This window comes from Melopsittacus undulatus, chromosome 4, assembly GCF_012275295.1.
Source record: "Melopsittacus undulatus isolate bMelUnd1 chromosome 4, bMelUnd1.mat.Z, whole genome shotgun sequence".
Taxonomy (NCBI): domain Eukaryota; kingdom Metazoa; phylum Chordata; class Aves; order Psittaciformes; family Psittaculidae; genus Melopsittacus; species Melopsittacus undulatus.
Genome location: NC_047530.1, coordinates 106,886,759 through 106,909,100, shown reverse-complemented (window position 1 = coordinate 106,909,100; position 22,342 = coordinate 106,886,759). Strand labels below are relative to the sequence as shown.

The 22,342-nt window shown below is 38.6% G+C and overlaps 1 protein-coding gene across 1 annotated transcript in view; it reads right to left on the bottom strand.

Moving 5' to 3' along the window:
• Nucleotides 1-22,342, bottom strand: part of PLPP4 (phospholipid phosphatase 4) — a 59,473-nt gene that overhangs the window by 18,903 nt on the left and 18,228 nt on the right. Inside the window, exons 2-5 of the mRNA XM_034062697.1 lie at nt 20,199-20,307; nt 15,905-15,995; nt 12,562-12,625; nt 11,211-11,335 (exon numbers count right to left, since the gene is read on the bottom strand). Coding sequence (XP_033918588.1) covers nt 11,211-11,335; nt 12,562-12,625; nt 15,905-15,995; nt 20,199-20,307 — 389 coding nt within the window. The remainder of the gene's footprint in view (nt 1-11,210; nt 11,336-12,561; nt 12,626-15,904; nt 15,996-20,198; nt 20,308-22,342) is intronic.

Here is a 22,342-nt window from a genome sequence, read left to right as displayed (position 1 = left end):
CAAATAAAAATACCAACAGCAGCATTAGCTTTTCAGTAGAGATTCTTTTGTTCTGCAAGGGCCTTACTGAAAAACATTCCTAAGAAGTTAACACAGAAACTCCACTTCTGGGAAATACCTCAGTGCTGGAGGGAAAAGCATGCATATTCCGAATATCGGTAGGATATACAAAGGAAGAAATGTTAATGTGATGGGAAAAAAAAGAGTCACCTGGAATTCCTCTCTCCTTATTTAAGGATAGTGCTTAGGGACCTCTGCAAAAGAATTTTTCTTATATGTTCTTAAGCTTGTCACAACAGACTGAGCAGTTACTGCTTTCATTCATAATGGAATCTGGCTACTTAAAGAAGGAAACTGCTATTCAGGACTGGTCTGAAGATGTAATCTCATTTATTACACCAGCAGTAATCAATTACTTTGTATTGCTGTTTGTACTTCCTTTCTTAGAGACTGTTCTTTCTCCCAACAAATAAGCACAGATGACCTCATATCCCATGCTCTTATAATGAGCATAACCTAATTTTAATATAACTAGATCCTACAATGTGTAACATGCTCCACTGACAATGCTTTCTTAACACAATATGTAAGTGCATAGTAGGTATTAAGATCCTGATTCCTTGGCTACTGCTCTCGTTAACCCTGTCTGTTGAAAACTTCTTAGCTGTAGTAATGATGACCACTAATAGATTGGAATTCTCCAGGCAGTTCAGTTCTGCCATTGACTTTGACCAGAGCAAGATTATGTCTTATAATAAGTTTATACCTGCAAAGGCTCATCCTAAATAATGAAACTCTGAAAAAATCAGTTCTTCATGGTACAACTCGTTAGAACCCTGCAAAGCTGGTCACTGTAAACAACTTACATTAGCAGTGATGCACTAGTACCTAGGTTTTATTTGTATAAAAACTGCAATTTGTTAAAAATAAACAGTGAAAGGAACTGTTTCACTGAAAAACATGAATTCCTTGTAAAAATGGGGTCAACCAATATATAAAATTTCAGTGTTTACGTGCTATTGACCATCCTGTCTACAAAGACTGTAATGTAAGTATAAACCATAGTTGAAAGGCAGAGGAAATAATTTCCTTCTTCACTTTTCAAAGGCCATATCAAGCATATCAAGACACCGTCATTCATCAAGAAGGAAATTAAGAAATATATGACATAACAGTCACTGTTATTGCCCATACAAACAAATACGCTGATTACATGCTTAATTTCAGATTTCTGAATAAATTCTCATAGCTCGTCAGCTGTATTAAAAACTAACCACTATCACTCTCTTTAAATAATATAATACAAGGAAGAAAAAAACCCCGAAACCCTAAGAAACACAAACACAAGAAATAAGAGCTCTTGTACAGCACTATGTTAACATTCACTCTGGAAGCTGAAATCAAATTGAGATATTATCGGGAAACGGTTTCTTCAAATCTTGATTTTTCCTTGCAAAAAGAGGCCTCAGGAATCAATACAGAATTCTATTAAAAAAAATAAAATCAATGGCACCGTTTAACCAAAAGTCAACTTTCCAAGCTAAATTATTACACTGTGGCTAAAAAAGTGAAATCACAGAAGTATTTTATTTATTTTGCTGCTAGTGCAGGACTTTTATACAGATTTCTTTTTAATAATTTTATTCCCATTAATCTATTCAATCCAACATTAGTTTTTAAGTTTAATTATCTCTGCAGCCACTGAGTTATTCAATTGACTCATTTTTATCACCTTTGGTTTTCAGTCAGTTGATGTGAAATCCACTAGTGTCAATTAGGATCTTCCTCTCTGGGATCAATAGCCAATATCGATCTCCTGAAGCTCAATACAGGGAACTACAAAGTCCTGTATCACGGAAACAAAAGCCAGGCTCTTCTCTGCAGGAGCCAGTAAAAGAGACAATGGGCACAAATTGAAGGGCAGGAGATTGCATTTAAACACATTTTCACTGTGAGGGTGGTCAAACACATATGAGAAAGGTTGTGAAATGTCCATCTTCAATTACATGCAAATTTCAACTGGACTGAATCCTGAAGTACCTACTCTCACCGACCCTTCTTTGGCATTGAGTTGGGACTTGAGGATTTCCTGAGGTACCTACAACCTAACAAGTCTGTGGATGAAGCAATAAGCTGATACAAACCCAACTAGTATGTGATTATTCATTTATTACAGCAAACATCAATTTCAAGATGCTTATGTGGATATTCATGAGAACCATGGCCTCAATCTGCCAATACTAAGCAGTAGAGGCTCCAAGGAGGTTTAATTAAACTTTTACCAAGCCATTCTTTTTCCTTCAGAACAAAGGTACCAAACCCAGTTTCACGCAACCTCCTCAAATCTCTGCCAGCGATCCCTTAGCTGAGAAACATAGCTTAAACAGTTCTGACCAATTCAAAACCAACACATTTTCAAATAGTTACTAAATAAAGCTAAGGCTAAAACTCTGGCAACTGCAATCTGCTTGCAAATGTTGTGAGTAGAATAAGAGCTTTAGGGGAGTTATAGCATGCTTAATCACTTCTTCTAAGAAAGCACATACAGTCAAGAATGTGGCATTTCATTCACACAGGATTTTTGCTGTTTCTAAATAAAATGTGTTATGTTACTATTATTTACCCATCGTTGCTTGTACAAGCGCTTCCATGTCAGTATATCAGATATCTGACTGCCTAGGAATCTTTCTTCTTTCTCCTAAACAACCTGTTTTACTGAATACTATTTGAAGCAAGTCAGTATGCTGAGTTGCTGCTGTTTTCTAAGAAAGTTTCAGGAGAGAATCCATTCAGAAATCATTTATATAACAAGCAGACCAGAATATAATGCTATGGGGTTTGCTGCTTCTGCAAGCTGTATTTACATCAGAATGGTCTATTGCTTGTTGAGCTCAGACACGAAACAGGTCTATGGACACAGCCTTTCTCTATATATGACATGGCTTTGGACTTTGCTTTAGCAGTTTAATAATAAACTAAAAATAGAATGTTAATGTATGACTACCCAACAAACAGCAAATGTGAAAGGGAAGGCAGGTTATGACAATAAGAGACACACACTCTAAGATCACTGTGCTATGCTTCCCTCAACCCTCTCTGCCATCACACTTCACGACATTCATAATCAGACACAAGAACCCAAGACCATTCTGTGGCTGCAGCAATATTTCTGATTGGCAGCTCAGTGGTATCTAGTTTCTTTCTTTTGTTTATCCACCTACTACCTGGTAAGTAACATTTGAACATAAGCAAACATTTAAGGTCAGATCTAATCAGGAATTTGACCCAATTTTGGCAATGGATCAAGACTCATTCGTTAAACTATATTAACGTAAACACCTAATCCTTTTGCAGCAATTTTTATCTTGCTAGTGGTGGCCTATCGTCATTCATATAGACATATGCTGGTCAAAGACTCAGTTAAAATGCCATGGACCAGGTTTTTCTCCCTCTGATTTATCTGTACCCAAAACTTGGTGCCACCAACTTGGAAAGATGATCTGGATTCGTATTTTAAGTCAAAATCTTCAGGCACAATTAGAACAAGACTTGGATTTCTATGATTTTTTGCTTCTAAAACATGCTTTCTTTGATAGCTGTTTCTCCTATCTTTCATAGCATCCCTCAGTTTATAACTCTTTAATCCCCACACAGGCTTCCCACATCACTCGCACAAAGGACATTCAACTCCTTCTCCACTTGCAAAAGTCTATGCACAGTCTTGGTAAATGGTGTCTTAAATCAATAGCCAGTCAGCATACAAATTGTCTAACAACATACATTAAGTGTTCATTCTTGGTGAAATTAAAATACTAAGGCGAAACTTTTAAAGATTTGAGACCTAAAGAATGGAAATCTGCTTCCATTCCTTTGTTCCTCTTCCAAAATTGCTAGATTTTAAATGCACTCCTGAAATTAATTTCCTTGGTTTGCATTTTAGAGTGCCTTAAGGGATTTTAAGGAGACTGAAGCATATATCACGATAGTATCTGTTTTAAAGGGCATTTATTACAATAGTGATACTATCTGACAAGAAATCTGCATCTAAACTTACCCTTACGCAGGCAACTTACAGCATGTACAATTACATCACACAGATGAGCACTCTGTATCACTTGTCAAGGATTATATAAACAGGCTTTAAAACTGAATATCAGTGATATTCTGACAAGCTACTAAAGCATCATCTCATCCTTGTATAAGCTGGTAGTCAGCTCTTTTTGCATCAGGCCCCACAAATCGCATAAGAACCAAGAGAGACATAAAGTCTCACCTCATTGTAGCACAACATGCATCCCTCCCTCCTCCTCCCCATTGTATCTCATTCTACCACATAATTCTGTCAGACATGATCAGACGTTTTCCAATGTTTTTGATACCTGGAGAGTTCCACAGTGCAGTAGCCCAAAGAATTAGCTCCTGAAATGCTTATTAGCATACTTGGTGAGAAAAACAAGCAAATATGCTACCAATGATATACGTAAGTACAGAAAATGGTGTTAGCATGACAGCAAAGAATAAATTGTGCAGCAAATTATTGGAATACATAATAAACTGCAACACTGAACTGTAGCTTAATAAAGGAGAATCAAGTGGCAGGATGAATTCAGGGAAATCTGAAATGAGGCACCAAGCTCAGAAAAGAAATGTCCAATTAGGTGACTCAAGATTAGATCGGAGAAAGGTATTTATCCTAGACTGATCTCACAAACCATGTAATAACCAGCCTAATTTTGAGCTGCAGAAAAGTCCTACTATGCAAGAGGCTTAAAATTAACATATGAAACTGTCAGGAATGAAAAAATGGTCAGGAATCATCTGTACACAGCAATAAACTGATATGTTGTAATGATACAAGGAAGCTTTTCCATCTTCAGTGCATACGAATGTATGTGTGTACCTGAAAGGCAAAAGTCTGCTTCCAGACTGAATTCTGTAAGACTGCAGCACCCTTTGCTTCTAGGTCAAACCTTCCAAAACCAGAGAGAAGATAGAAGATACTCTGAAACTCCAGACTCTAATGTTCTTTGTATGTTAAGGGTTCAAGACTTTAACTGAGCCCTACTGTTCAAAACAGGGGAAAAAACCTAAAAACAATACATAATTTTTTAAAACATTCCCCTGCGCTTAAGAAAAGAACTGATTTTTGACTGGCATGCAACTGAAATTTGGACTTGTCATTATCTCTTAGAGCTATAATATATGACAGATTTAGGGAGATCAGCTACATCTGGTACTGCCTCTGTGCGCACCTCTCCCAGAGCTCTCTAGCGGACCCTTCACCCTTTGCGACAGTTGTAAGTTGCCACTCATTAACCCCAGGTCTTTTATGGAGACATGAGCTCTCATATAGAAAACATGCTCAGTATTTCTGTCTCCTTAATTAGACATCCTTGATACATAGTTTTCTAGTCACAATAGGATCAGTCTGCCTAGTGCATGAAAAAAAACACTGATGGTTTGTAAGCCGAGCATGTTCCCTGAAGAAATTTTGATACATTTTCTAAACAAAGATATTTACCTGATTATAGCAATGGCAATTTAAGCCTAATTCAGGGACAAGAAATCCCATTAGTATAATGCATGCCTGCAAATTCAGTGATCCTTTCAGCTACCAGCTATGCATGTGGCTTATCCAATTAACTGGTTTGCATTCATTCACCATTTTATTTAGAATCATAGAATAGCTAGGGTTGGAAAGCACCTTAAGATCATGCAGTTCCAACCCCCCTGCAATGGGCAGGTACACCTCACACTAAACCATATCACCCAAGGCTTCACCCAGCCTGATCCTGAACACTGCCAGGGATGGAGCATTCACAACCTCCCTGGGCAACCCATTCCAGTACCTCACCACCCTCACAGTAAAGAATTTCTTCCTTATATCCAATCTAAACCTCTGCTGTTTAAGTTTCAACCCATTACCCCTTGTCCTATCACTACAGTCGCTAATGAACAGTCCCTCACCATCATCCCTGTAGGCCTCCTTCAGATAAGATTTCCTCTTATCAATGAGTTTTCATGTGTTGCATTCAGTTAAATACTCTTTATTCGTACATTGCATTTTTCAGTAGCTAGTATGCTGGGTAATCATTACACTTCTTAATTCCAGACAATAAAAGGTTTATGTTGATTTCTTCATAATTTGTTCTGCTTGTCTCCTTAAATACACTAACTCATCCTTGTTTGTATGTCCATCCATTTGGTTGCTTATGGCATTTTTTAATCTGTTGCTTGCTGCTGCTGTTTGAATCTTTCTGCAAAGAGAGCAAAATGGGGAAGGGTCTTGTATCAGTCCATCAGCAGTTGCACTATGTACTTTCCAGCACTGCAAGGAGTGATCTGAAGAAACAACATGTTGTGCTGCACATCAGGAGGCTGAAGGAGGGAGACTGTGCCCAGAAAACCTCTCCAAGCTAAACAGCAAAAGACAGTTGCCATCATACTCCACCAAACATAAGACAAAGTTTCTTCAGAAGCTCACTCCAGAGAAGGCTGAATTCCTTCAGTTCCTTACTACGGTGTAACTGGCTTTGGGTGTTCAGAAATTTCCCCTATGGTCAGATTATGTTTGAGAGAGACTGGCTTCTTATTTGGATAACAAGCTTGCAAAGTACAGCTAAAGCAAACCCTGAGGAGTATCTGTTCTTACTCCACGTATCTTGAGAGGTTAGGATGCTGTGAGGTATGTCCAAGGTAGGCTGCCCCAAGGTTCTCTACAGAAGACACACAGGAAGGACACAAGCAGGAGGAAGAAATGCTGCCTTTATGATCTTCATAAACATAATTCCATCAGGTATGGAGGTATAGAAGCTGCAGGATATCTCCACAGGTAGTAGCTTTAAATAGCATAAAATTACCAATGGATTCTAAAACCATGGAAATAGTCAAAAACAAAAATTGACTTACATTCTGGAAGTGGTTTAGTTAGAATAGCCACATGTAAGCCTGACACTCCAAAGCATCTTTGAGCTACTGGACCCAGACACGAACCTTGGCTCCCTACCCCCAGTTGCTGGTTCTCCCAAACAAGATATACTGGCAATTCAACTGGAAAAGAAGCAAAAAACTGCTCCAAACAATGCGGAATGACTTCTTTGATCCATTAAAACACACCCTGTGTGGATTTCAGTGGAGTCATTGAACTTTGGGCTGTGCTTGTGTAGGTTCTAAATTCCAGTCGCTGTTGAAAGAAGTTACTAAGAGGAGATTCCCGACTTCAACAGTCTTTCCAGGCAAGGACAGCAAAAGGCAGAGCTAGGAGGCAGCAGCCTTGAATGAGGTATGCCAGCTCAAAGTACCTTTTCAGTAGCCACTGCAGATAGAGTCCTGCTCCTTGTTCAGAGAAGGTAATAGCAACACAACTGGTTGTGGGTCAACAGCCTGTTCTCATTAGGTACAAAATGCCTCATTTGTTTCAGGAAACCACAGTTTGCATTTATCTGCAAGTCACTCTTTGACTTTACAAAACAGTTTGTGCTCCATACATTTCTCTTATCTGTATTACATATACTCCTTGGCACAGGGAGATGAAAGACATGGTAATTTAAGCCAAGAAAATCATCTGTGCTTTAATAAGGAGAACACACTTTCCTTCAGGGCACAGGCTGACTCTCAAAGTGGAAGACAGGTAGTTCACAACATTTTTATTGAGCGCTCAAGGTCAGGTCGGGCCATCTGGGGTGTCAGTACTGTCACTCTTGTCATACATCCCTGCACTACAGTCTTACAGCACAACGCTCACAGCACCACAGATTTTTGTGTTAAAGGCTTCATTTTTCACAGATGAGGTTTTAGATCCTGGTATAACAAAGCCTTTGATTGACAGCCTGTCCAAGGAATGCTCTAAGAAAAACTCTTCTGAAGATGAAAATGGCTCTTGACTGAAGCTTCTAACCTCTCTTTATGAGCTGCCTGGCAGCTTTTATGTGTGATTTATTTTATTCATGTGTTCAAGTGAAGTAGAAAATGCCAAACTCTAGTGGGCTACTTGTACCTATCGTTCCAGAGGCAGGTACTGTAGTTTATGGCAACTTCTGTCCTCCACATTGATGCTTCTGCAGGCCATGAAAATAGACAAAAAACCCGCAAGAAAACACAAATGGTAATGAAAAAACACCTTTTTTGCTGCTGCCTCATGAATTCCAAACCAAACAGATAAAGGATGATGGAAAAATAAGAACAGAACTCCTTCATTTTACCTAGTAGCAATCTTATGCTGCAGGAAGGGAGAAAGGAGCCAAGAGAAAAACTTTGGACGGAGTTTATGGGAAGAAAGCTTGCAGTCACCTCCATGTTAAGGAGGCAGGAAGAAGAGGTCTTTGAAAGTCAGGTAAGGGGATGATTTTCCACAGGGAGTGGGAGATAGAGGAGGTAAAGTTCATACATTACACAAACCAAATACTGAAAATGGAGAACTATAGCAAAATTTCCAAGTGTGAATTATTATCCTCTAACATCCTCATTGTTTTACAGGTCCAGGAAGGTAGTATAATATTGTGTTTCCCATCTTATGTTTTGCTTTTCACTCTTCAGTCTAATGGGGGATGAAATAACAGCAAGTAACTAAATTTATTATCACTATTATAAACTATTCTTGGTAAAATAGTAGTCAATCCTGGTTATCTAAATTATTTTGCTACACACCAGGAGCAGAGGTTATCATTTTAAGATTATCAAATTCAAATGGTTTCTTTCTGCTTTCTGAGACTAAGATACATGTGGATTTTAAGGCTTCAAAACGCACAGTCTTGTCAGAGACTCAGACATTACAAGATCTGGCTTCAAACAGCTGAGTACTTCAAGCAGCTGCAGAATTGCCTCACTTCAGCATACACTTACCAACAGATAAAAATTACTGCATGCATAATAACTTTTCATTCTTATCACATTGTAATAAAAGGCTTTGTAGCAGAAATATAGTCAGCTCAGCCACATGCTAATATTATACTAGTCAGTCATGGAGAAAGCTGTTCTCATACAATTTTGATCAAAATACACTGGGCTATCATTTTGCTCCAATTCAACTTTGTATGAGCTGCAATAGCATAACTAAAGAATTTATGAAACCAAACCCAGTTCAAAGCAAAACCCCAGTATACAATCTGTGGCTGCCCAACTGGCACAGGAACAAAGCACTTCACTGTGTGACAAGCAGTCTTGGTAAGAGAGCTAGTATGTGTGCCAGGTGTAAGCAGACCATGCTACAACTACTACATTTCTAGTCTGCAAAACCACACTGGGTACGTTCTGAACCTCACACTTTGCATCATCCAAGTAAACTGTTGCATTTTAGTAACATGATGAACTATAGCACTTGCTGAAGGCTGATCTATAAATTCTAGTACATCAGTGTAGACATACACTTATTTTAAGCCTTTGTTGTTATTATACTGATAGAACACTGAGCCAACAGGATTACAATTAAGCAAGACAAGCAGATCTGAAGAGACTATAATTAGCAATAAATACCATTTGTTCTAAATGGCATATGATATATTCTGCTATTGTCTCTTTAATGAAATTGAAGCTTATAAACAAAATCTGAAGCTGCTAAGTTGATTTATTGTTTAGGATTATAAAGCTTGTTGTTTAGGATTATAAAGCGTATAACATATGCACAAACATCTACTGCTTCCTTATCTGTTTCTGGGACTCAAACAAGAAAAAGGGTGCAAGATCAGCTAAGAATTTCGTTCATCTCATTACACAACTTGTTTGCAATATATGATTCTGTGCAATTAGGCAATTTGAAGCTCTTTAAACAAAGATCAGAACAACAAGTTCCATAGATATTACTTACTGGTACTTAACTGGTATTTCTCAGAAACAGAACAGCCAAGCAACAAAAATATTGGCCAAAAAAATCCAAAAAAAGCTGATAGTAATCAAGTTATTTTACAGATGAAAACAAATCTTATTAAGCACTTGACATAAAACACTCTAGAAGTCAGCTCCTCAAGACAGAGACAGGAACCTTTGTAAATGCCTGAGTTAACGCAACTAATTAAGTCAAATATATGAGTTTTCATAACACCACCTAAATATCTGTCAGAATACAGCATAAGCTAGGACTATCTGCTCAAACCATCAGACCTAGACTGAGGATCACTTCAAAGTCAGAGTGAAAAGTGATTGTGCTGCCCTGAGAGCACCTGGAGCACTGTGTGCAGTTCTGGTGTCCCTGCCCATGGCAGGGGGGTTGGAACAGGAGGATCTTAAAGTCCTTTCCAACCCAAACCATTCTGTGATTCTGTGATTCGAATTAACCTCTCTTTCCTCCCTATCGGCTCCTCTAAATAAAATACTATTAATACATCTGTTCCCCCACTACATGCTACCTCTGTCCTGAAAGGAAAGTCAGGATATTCCACCTATTCTCCTCTGCTTGCTTGCACTGAGCTACCATTTACCCTTGCCTGTGCCCAGGTAAAGCAATCCATTGGCAGTAGACACCTGAACATGGAAGTATAAAAACCCCTCAGAATCAAGGCCCGCACAGAGAAGGATCCCTTCTTTAGCCACAGCCAGCAGTGGATATTGTCAGAAGAGCAAGAAAACGGGGACTGAAAGAACCACCCTCCTACTGGCAGATTACCATAGCTTGTAGTGCTAAAGGGGCTTCTTGAACCTCACTTTGTATCCTGGTCATTAGGATGGACAGCATCAAAATGACACAGCATGATCTCTGTGCATTCCTTTCTACCCCTTCCACATTCAAGCATAAAACTTGCTATAAAGAATCCTTAATGATAAAAGCAGTTGAACTGCCTTTGTAACTGGAACTGGTTTAATAGATGTAGTACTTGAAAGATATCAACTAGCTCTTGTTAAAACTATGCATGTCAGACATGCCTTGTCACATTTCATATTCCAACGGAATACAACAAAATAAGTAAGTACAATAAAGACCAAGATTACATACAGAGGCCTGCATCAGGGAACAGATACCCCCTCAGAAACACACATGTGTTCTTTAACCTTGAATAGTGCTTCCCTCTACTGATGGTCCTGCTGTGGTTCTCAGAGATGTCAGTTGGTTCTCAAGGTAAGAACAGGCTCACAACTTTATTTCTGGCAGTGGTGACCTAAGGCAGAAGTCCAAGCCCCTCCAGCAAAAATCAGGTTCACGATCTAACAAAAAAAAGAGCAGTTCCAAAACACAGACAGGACAGCTTCTTACAAGAGGCACTGCATTTAAATGAACTTACAGGAAGAGTGGATACTCGGAAAGCTTTTTCTGCCTTCAGACACCAGATCTGGATCACCTGTGCAGTGCATTTCAGAGTTCATTACTCCATCTGGAAAGCAGCGGTAAAAGAAATCGGGACGCGGTCTACAAAAAACACCATGGATATTAAAAATATAAAAGCTGTAGTAACAAATAAACCTCAAAGTGGTTATTAATTATAGTGCTTATTACATACAGAGTTCATTCCTTCCCTTAACACAGCACAAAACCTCAAATCTTTTAGGCTGGAAAAGACCTTTAAGATGACAGAATCCAACAGTAAACCTAATGCTGCCAAATCCACCCTAAGCCATGTCCCTCAACTCAAAGTCACTTTCTTTGCAGGCAGGTTATCTCAGGGAAGCTATCAGTGAAGCATGCAAGTGGGAATTGTCTCTGAAAATCATACTGTTGTACTGATCCTGAGCTAATAAACCATGTAGACAAGCAGGACCAGAGACAAGCTGACAGAGCAAATAGTTGGCTTGAAGTGCAGGCAAAATGAGCTCATGTCTGCCTGAAGAAGATAGTGCAGACGTTCTTAATTGTGTTTCAAAAGCACTCTTAAAAGTGTCAAGTACCATTATTGTCAGGGCATTTGTAGCAGAGAGGGTTCATCAGAAACCAAGCAAAAATACTGCTTCCTCAATGCAAAAAGAATTGCAGCACTGATCTCTAATAAATAGCGTATTAAAGTCAAATATATGTTTTTCAGATGAAATTATTTAAAATTCTGATGAAGAGCCAAATAGTACCTAAAATAAAAGTTAATTTCCTGAGGGTATTTTTGTTAATTTTTCTTTTTTAAGCCCTTCATTCAAATTTATGCTTTCCTAAAAAGACATCCTACCTAGAGTCCACTTCCTGCTTAGCTCCAAATTTTGATCTGCCAAGGATCTTGATGTTACCTGGAAATACTACGTGCAGTAACATGCTTCACATAAAATGCATGCACTGAGTTATACAGAGACTCAATGGATTCCTCTTTAATCAGCCTAGTGGCACCGGCATCTGAACTCCCACATGCTGTGCTGCCTATTTAATGAACTGATTCTCCTTCATACCTTTCCTTTTAAACTCCTCATTTGTCTGGATCTGCCAACTGGTCAAACAAATAACAAAACACAAGGGCATAGACTCCTACCACAGTTGGATGTCACATAATGAAGCTGTACAACATTTGCACCAGGAAAAGGACAGCTTCTCAGGGGCCCATTCTAACTCAGAGCTATAGCTATCATTTTATTTTTGTTAAGATGCATGGTATTTGTCAATTTGTCTTCATTTCTCTTAAAAGTTTAAGCTACCATGTATAGCATGACAAAACTTACCTTCCCACTATTAATTTGATAGTATTTGTGCAGACACCATTCAGAGCTAGAGCCAAGGAAACAGCTATAAAATAGAACGAACAAACAGAATAATAATAACCTAAATACCAGGCAAAAAATAGCAGCATTACAGCATTTCATTTACAGAGCAAAACCTTTTCTGGACTGAAAACCAAATGGTCTTTGCAGTCTACTGTTTTTCTTTCTACCCAGACTAAGGAGATACCCCAGAGCATCATAATAATCATGACTTTGTGCTGCTTTTACTCATGAGAAATCTGATTTTCTTCTACAAAGCCATTTATCATGCCATTTGCACTGGCATAAATCAACAGATGGAAACATTATTAGAGAATCAAGTACTGTGTTTACCAGTTTTGTAATTTACTAGGTCAAAATCTTAAGTTCTTGGGTTAAAAATGAGTTCTTATATAGATGTATACATAGATACATGCATATAAGTATACCCCTATGTACACATGTGTGTGTTTATGTATGTATATTACATACAACAGTTACGCAGTCTACTTTCAGGCTAAAGGACTGCCTTTTGGGTAAAGCTAGAATTTGATGATTTTTTTTAATTTTTCTTTCAAAAGAATGTGGAAATTTTGAGTAAAAATTTTGATATTTTCCCCTTATATTTGCTCCCATGATTAACCAATTTTCCTAATAAATTTGGAGTAATAAGCATGAACTGTCATACTAGGTATGACTGAAACCTCTTTTTTATTTGTACCTGTGTGCTGAGTCCCTAGAGTTTCTGGAGGATCTCATCTATAGCCTCCTACATACACTCCTGTTAGATTAAAACTGAGATTAATGTTGCAGTCCACATCTCAGCTCCCTGTTACAACACAAGTGCCACTGAATTTTATTTCCCATCAGAAAAAAAAAACCCTATCAGGCAAATCTCTGAGTTCCAGCAGAACAGTTACAGTAATACAATGACAGCTACATGAGCTATTTTCTTATTAGACTGCTGGCCCAGATGCTACACTTCAGTGGCACTCATCCTGTGTCCATAAAGTCTTCGCCAGAGTATACTATAGATCAAAGCAATGTGCATTATAGGATCTACTTTTCTTCAAGTTAAAAAAGGAGGCCCTTCATCAAAGCAAAACCAAGGGTTTTCTCTGACTATAGCAATAGCTGCCAGCAAAAATGAAGGAACAAGTCAGAGACACTGATACTGCTCAAAGAAGTCTTCCACCTTGAATACCTATGCTCACAGTGACCAATCAATCCCATGCTCTCTTTTTGCTCTCAGTTGTTTTCTCTCAGATATTTATGGTGGCTGCATGATGAATTGAAATTTTCCACAAAGCCAAATGCATGTGACCAGCAATGTTAAAAAATGGGAGATGTAATTATCTGCTTTTTGAGACATGCAGTAAAGTTCAATCATTTCATAGTGTGTTGTCTTCACTGTTCATTGCCTACCCGACTGAACCATGCTTCCACTGCTGTATATTCCATATAATGCAATCCAAGCTTCTAATGACAGTGTGAATGTAAGCTGATAAACAAATTGCAACTGCTATCATTTTGTTCACTTTAGGACAGATTCATAGTGCACATCAAAAGTCATATAATCAAGTCAGTAGAGAGATCTAGGTACTTCCAGGGGAAGGATTAATGGCACTTATAGTAGAAGTTAACTACTCCTTACCCTAGACGCACAAAATCACCTTCTTGATATTAATGGCTATATGAGTGACAAAGCACTGTCATGTCATTTTAATCTTTGGTTTATTCTATGTATGATGCCTAAAGAAATTCACCTTTTGGGGACTTCCTCACCATTCTGAGCATTATGTTCCAGATCTCAGCAAATCAGCAAAGCTTCACCATAGCTAATGAATCTTCACAATCAGCTTCACACCACAAGACACATTAACATACTGAATCATATTAGTGTACAGTACACTTAAATAAGCCACAGGTTCCACATGTATGGACAGGGGAATAATGAACAGAGATACCCTGAAGAACAGAACATCAAGGCTGGGGTTTCCCTGAAGTCTGGACAGCAATGAGAATAGTGCAGAAGCTGGCAATTTTTCTCCTGGACACTTTAGAGGGAATCATAACAGAAGGCAAGAACAGCAGAAAAAAATGAATGTCTTTTTAGAACAAAAAAGTGAGAATATGTGACGGAGAAACTAATCAAAGCTCCTTTCCTTCTTAAACAACAGAAACTGAGAACTGTGACAGTATGCATTTTATGAATCAGTTATTTTTACTTGAATGGACTTCTCAGTAAAATATCACTGCAAGGCATTTCAGAACGTACTACAAATGACTGGCAGCAGCCAAAACAAACCTCAATCTTTTCACACTTGTGTTGGAGCAACTGGAGAAAGAACAAGCTATAGGAACCCAGTCTTGTCTACGAAAACTTCAAAGGCAGATACACAGTGGCATTTACATCCTTTCTACGTAAGGCAAGGATGAGTATTGTTTGACCTTGCAATCTAAGGGACAATAAATTAAAGTGTAAAATAGGCAGGAAGGGAGATTTTCAGAATTAGGCACATTTCAAACACGCTGCCAACAGAAACATTTACAGCTCTTAGTGCTTCCAAGTATCCTCTGCCAGTGAAAGTGCTTTAGTCAGTTTTGGTCTCTGGCACTGTGTATGGAAACAGGATCTGGGCATACCTCACTAAAAGATTTCAAGAGATAGACACAGCCAGAATCAGCTGGAACAGTTTAAGATTTACCATCTCCATTGTCTACCTGCTCCTCTGCTCAAAGTTGCTGCCTACAACTGTAATGGGAGCTCATCCATAACACAGCCATAGCAGTTCACAGTCCAGCATTAAGTGCACATCTGACACCACCAGCAGTGTAAAATGAAACATGAGCTTGTGGTTACAAAAACTGAGCCATGAGCACGTATTTTGCAATGGGGAACAGTAAATTCCAGGAGATCAGAGAGAACAATGGTAGGAGTCATTTCCTACACTAAGCAGCTGAATCTCACATGGCTTTCCAGTGATGCCATTAATTTAGAATAGCTACAATTATAAATAAGAGGTAATACTTTAGTTGTAACAGAAAAATATACATCTGAACAGTGTCTCAGATGGTCTTGGCCTTGCTAATGGAATTCTGGCTCTTGCAAGCTAGATCGTGGAATAAAGGCACAGAATTTGTAAGTTTAGACATATGCATTTTAAAAAAGGCTTTTCTGAGATGGCTTTCAACTAAACCTGCCCTAAAAACAACTGTAATGGACTGTAATGGAGACAGGATTTCTTCAAGGTTTAGACTACAATTGGAGTCAATCTCTGAGAGCTATCACACAACTTTCATCTTGAAGAATCACATACATTACCTAAGAAAGCCTCTTTGATTTCAGTCTTGTCTGTTCGCCGGATTATTTTGACCACAAAAATGACTGCTAGTGGCGTAAGGAAGGAAATTGCCTGTAAAAGATAACAAACAGCATGTGTGAGAGCATCAATTCCTTTTCAGTCCAACAGACAAACAATCGGTTTCAGTTAGCTCCATTTAAACTGGAAAAGTGAAGGATCTTTATCAAACTCCTGACCTTAAGAAAAATGGCATCCCAGACTGGTTTGTGTTGGAAGGTACCTTAAAGCTCATCCAGCTCCAACCCCTGCCACAGGCAGGGACACCTTCCACTGGAGCAGCTGCTCCAAGCCCCTGTGTCCAACCTGGCCTTGAACACTGCCAGGGATGGGGCAGCCACAGCTTCTCTGGGCACCCTGTGCCAGCGCCTCAGCACCCTCACAGGGAACAGCTTCTGCCTAAGAGCTCAGCTCAGTCTCCCCTGTTCTGGCAGGTTCAAGCCATTCCCCTTGGCCTGTCCCTACAGGCCCTTGTCCCAAGCCCCTCTCCAGCTTTCCTGCAGCCCCTTTAGGCACTGGAGCTGCTCTCAGGTCTCCCCTTCAGGAGCCTTCTCTTGTCCAGGCTGCCCCAGCCCAGCTCTCTCAGCCTGGCTCCAGAGCAGAGCTGCTCCAGCCCTCGCAGCAGCTCCATGGCCTCCTCTGCACTCACTTGAGCAAGCCCACATCCTTATTGCTTTGAGGGCCCCAGAGCTGGATGCAGCATGACTTTACTTTGCAAGTACAGGGCAATGAATATGTTAAAAATGCACTGTAAATGTGCCATGTATCTGGAAAGCAGCCTGCTTCGTGCAGTGCCTGTATACTGCAGTCTGTCCTCCCAGAGCAGGGATTTACTGTCTTGCCAGAGAGATATATCAGTTTCTACCAACAACAATACAAGGGAGTTTTTCATTAGTAGCCTGCCATCAAAACTATGATTTTGTTCCTAACTGGTCCTTCCATCATCCCTTCTGTCTCAGCCTTTCAATTGCAGAGGTAAAAAGCAACTTGTAATCCAGGTATGCTTCTTGTTGGTTCTGGTCTAAGTTAACCTATTCCTTTCTGGAATCTATAAACCTCTTCACAAACATATTTCTTCAAAAACAAATCAAGCATTCAAAATCATTTGAAAACATTTATTCTCTTGAAGTGAAAATGGGCCATTGAACAAGGAGAAAATTAAGCTGTACATGGCACAAAGGGTGCCAGGGCTTAAGTAAGATTATGCTATCTCTACTGAGGCTGAACAGTGCTTTACTTCATAAACAGTCCCACTGAAATAAGAGCTAGACAGAACAAACAGGTTATGACAAAACACATGAAACTCTCTTCTTTTTATAACAGAGATTAAACCCAGTCCTCAGTTTATGCTTTTAGAATATCTGAATAGGCAACAATGTGCAAATGCACTGTATTTGTTATTTTAGTAGTGCATCATGGACCAGATTCCACTCACCTACATCTGCAAATTGTTATTTAACTCACTGAGCCATGCAAATTAAAACAGTCTGGAGTCTGCTCCCCTTTTTTCATTCAGAAAAGCAGGCACCAGGTTTTCTGTAACAAAGATGCATAATTTACACTTAAAACTCCCTTCTGTCTATAGTCTGAGTTATTTAAGTTAGGATGCCAGTCTCATGTTACTGCTCCAGAAACATTCACTTCTCTCCATCCTCAGCAACAGTTTAACTTCTGCTTTCAGCGACAAAGAGTGAAATAAAAGAAAAGTTTAAAGAAAAACCTTGAATTATTAGTGTCATTCTAAAAAGTAAGGATTGCCACCAGGAAAGAAAAGAAGAAAGATATCTGCATGCTATTGTTGAAGAAGATGTAGCCAGATGACAGGCTCTTTTGCACAAGCAGAAGCAGAAGAAAATATTAAGAACAGAATTCAAGTAGCAGCTCATTCCCAACCATTTTACAATCAATCCTCAGAAATCTGGCAGATTTCTTCATATTTAGCAAACATATAGATTTTTGAGAGAGATGAAGAATTATTCGTGTTTGTCGTACACTGCTGTTCCTTCCACAAAAGCATTAGCTGGAAGGTGGATATTATTCTATTTTACTTTTATTCTGCAGCAAAATGGACATATAAAGAAAGTTTGGCTTGCTAAGGACTCTTTTTTATTTTGCAGAAAGATTCTGTATGGCTCATATCCATAACAGATTTGGCATCAGTGTAATGAGCAGTACTCTCTTCAGATGCATCTCAGTAATGTTTTCTTTTCCAGCAGTGAAATATTCCAAAATTGCCTTGCTTTTGTGAAACATGGTCAAAATCTCTCTCATTCATTATTCATCCTGGCAAGGCAGAGATATGTTAAAGTTATAGGGACTCCCACATACTTCCATGCATTCAAGAGAAGTCGACAGTACCTTATACTTTCCAAGACAAGGAATATTCACTCACAGAGAGACAGAACAAGACTCAGGTCTCCTCAGTCCTTGCAGCTACCCATGCAGAAATCAGCTTTGTCTAATTTGGATCTGGGCTTGAAATATTCACAACAGTTCTCTTGGATTCAAATCTCTCAGCATATAAAAAGAATCCAGCAGCTCATAAAGTCTTCTGGTAACCCACAGCCATACACTTCAATATGGGAATATACCACTGGTGTGGCAAGAAATTTTTTACCTAATGAAAGCTCGTGTCAATGCTACAGTTGGATTTTATTTCTTAATTAAAGAAATAACACTTAGAAATTATCTATGTTTCTGAATTTAGAAGTTGTTCACTGAGCTACTTGATGTTAGTGATCTGAACCAGAAAAAGAACACAGACTATGCACATTACTGACTCAGAGCTGCCTGAAAGTTCCACCATCATGAAGTATATCAAAACCCGGCTCTATGGGAAATGGTCAACAGGGAAATGTATTACACATATCCCAGAATTGTGCTTCTCAGTGGTTACTGACTAGAGAGCAGAGGATGAACTAACGATTATCCCAAATGGTTTAAAAAATAGTTTAACTACTGCAGCAATCCCCTGCACAGTGATTCACTATTATCTCTTGAACTCTTCAGTTATAAATACAGATCAGAGAAAACAAGGTAGCAAGGTAATGCTCAGCATAAAGAAAAATGGCAGAATCAAACTCAAGAGTCTTTCCTAGTATAACAATTTAATGTTTGGGTTTGTGAGTTTGGGGGGGTTTATTTGTTTTAGACAGCTATATACTATTTCAGGAAGGACTTATGTTTCCACTCATCCATCTCAAAAACTCCTTAGTAAAGGTTCTCCTTGGTGCAATATAAACAATATGTTATGCACTTAAAACCAGGTCTTCGGCCTGTGTCTTACAAAGCTCAGATATACTGGCACTTCATAAATAGGAAACACCTTCAAGTTGTTCCTCAATTTAAAAGTTTCTGTAACTGAAAGCCTGACTCTTTAAAAGAAAAAATATGAAGATAAATGACATAGCTGATTTGCATTTAACCTGAATTCAAGCCTTAATCTGAAAAGTAAAATCCTGGCTTCACTGAAGACACAGGAAAGGATTTCATATAAGGGTACTAGGATTTGACCTCATTCGTCATCCCTCCTCAAACTGATGACGCTTTCACAAAGACTGACCTACATGTTTTAATAGCCTGAACTACAGCTGCAATTTCTTAGCATCTCTGTACCACTCTTACTGCACTCTTATATATGCAGATTATTACAACTGTTAATGATTGCTAGTGAAGGTTTTATCAAAACCCCAAAATTTGATAACCCGATAAACCATCAAAATCAAGCAGTTTGCATGTCACCATAAGCTGTGATAGGGAGAGTAGGACAACAGTGACAACAGAGCATCTCTATGATATATTTAGTACACTTGTTGGCAGAAGTTAAGGCAAAGTTTTGTCTGCATGGGAAAAAAAAGCATCTGGAGTGAAACAGTCAAATATCTCAGTGTCTATTATGCCTAAAACATAAAATTTAAGCTCTTAACCTAATAAGAACATGGCAAGGTTTTGTCAGGTCACCCAACCAGCTAATTTGGATAGCTTCTCTAATAATTTCTCTAGCATTCCTCTAAGTTAACACAAGCTTAAAACTTAACCTGTAAAATCAATATTCATAAATCCAATCACCTGCAATTCTTCTTTCTATAAACTCCCCACAATTTCCTACATTTTGCCACTTTGGACATCCTTGATTTGGAAAATAATTGCCATCAGAATTACATAAACATCCTATTATCCCAAAAGATTTCCTACTGGTTGTCCTTACTTGTACGCAGCTTACAGCCATCAAATGACCAATAAACCTTTAGTACTTACAAACATGAGACGCGTAGGTATGTTGTCTGATTGCACCAAGGGATTTTTATACAGCCAGATCTCTTCTGGCTGGATAACCCGCTGGAATGGATCCAAAAATTCTGTAAAACTGAAAAGAACAATTAAAGATACAATTTTTTTCCCAATTTACAATGATAAGTAAAACCCACAGAAGAGTCCTGCTGATTTAAAACTTCCCCAAGGTCAATTATGGTATAGCGTGCATGAAATCTTATAATACATTGCTAACCTATCTCACTGCTTCATAAATGTACCTTTTAGAAGTCCATATTCTTCAACTTCATGACAGGTCCATAAACTTTAGTGTGGAGAATAAATTGTCTTTTTTTGTTTTGGTGGGAGAAGTGTGCAAAGAATATTGTGGGACTAGAAAAATCACATAGCAGATGTTTTATACCGAAGAAACCATATATGAAATATCAGATCCAAAATGTGTCTTTCAAATGTCAAGATCCAGCCTTTGAAGCATGACAGTTGTATTTGCAGGATCACAAAGCAGGGAGAAAGAAGCAGCCCAGACAATTCCTTCTACCGAAGGAAAGAACAGATAACTTCAGAGGATATCCCTGAAAGAGCCTTACTCCTAAAACAGGATGGGCTCTTAGAAACACATTCATATTGCCAGTATTTTGACTTGGCTATCAGGCTTAAGAAGAATCTAACTCTACCAGACACGTCTCATTTTATCAAATCTGACTGTTTCAATTTCCATTCTCCTGTCATTTAGCTCTCTTAAAAAACAATAATAAAACAAGAAATGAAGCCAATGGACAAAAGAACCAAACCCACCCACTTTTTTGTAATTGTTATTTTGAAAGGAAGATGATCAAAACAATAAGGTTGAACTTACATTGTTATATAGAAAATTATTTGCTTGGGTATCTGATCCAGCACTGAAAGAAGCAGCAATAACTGTGATCTTTGACTGCAGTAAGAACTTTCAAAAGCTTTTTAGGATTCCATAAATTGCTTCTATTCATTGAAAACATACACCATTTATTCCTTGGAGTCCTTCACTGTCCCTGAACTCTTCTTATCTCTGAAGACATATCAGCCTTCATGGGAAGTTTTGCCTTTATTTCATTACCCATTTCAGGGCTAGTTTAGTAGGACTGAAAGAATGGCTGTCGAAAGCAGACACAGGGACCAACGTTCTCCAGACTGGTCTTACCTAATAAGCCCACGGAGCCAGAACACAGAGGTGCAGTGGCCCACATCTGTCTTTACTGTAAATTTCCCAAACCCAAGAACTTTAAATTCCCCTCCCCCACCAAAAAAAAGAGGGTTTATGTAGGTAACAGCTACAATTGACTCTGTAAATAGAAAAAGGTCAAAGCAATTTGTAAAGTAGAATTAAATCAAGCCATACATATGCTGTCCCTTTGTGAAGACAGGTCCTCAAGTCTAGCCAGGTCAGCGATTTCCCAAACAAAACTTATCCAACCTTCTGGGTCTTAAGAAATCTTTATTTTTACCTCTTCTGAGCAATGATCAGCTCTTCTTCATTTCCTTACCATAGAGTATAATCTCTGCACCAGCTACAGTTTTCCACACCCCCAGCACACACTACTACTGACTCCCTTGCCTGGAACAAGCTCAGACTTCCACTAGACAGAAGGTGCAAAACTCCGAAGAGCCCAACCACCCTCTTCTTCCTTAACAAAACCAACAAAATCAGCAAACAATCACACACAATCTTACCCCTTGTACCAATAGTTATGTTTCCCTTGCTGACCTGCATGGACAACCAGATTCTTCTAGAAAGTTAAGGAGTCTGGTATTGCAAGGAGAATATTTACTATTAAACTGAGCTTCTTCGAAACCAGAGTCTGACCCTGCTCTCCAAAGCAGGTGCAAAGTGAATTTCAGAAGTGTCAAAACACTCTGTTTCAGTGTTTTCCAGTTGAAAACTTTAATCTATTTTTTTATGTTTAAAAAACATTGGCTTGTGCAAAACACGAATAAGGGAAACATTTACAAAGAGAACATTTCCAGGAAATAAAACACATCATCTATGAAAAATTCATTTTATAATTTTTCTCTTTCACTAGAAAAATAATTTTTTTCTAAAATCTAAAATTTCTAAATCTAAAAATAGATTTCTGGCCAATGCAAGCAACTTT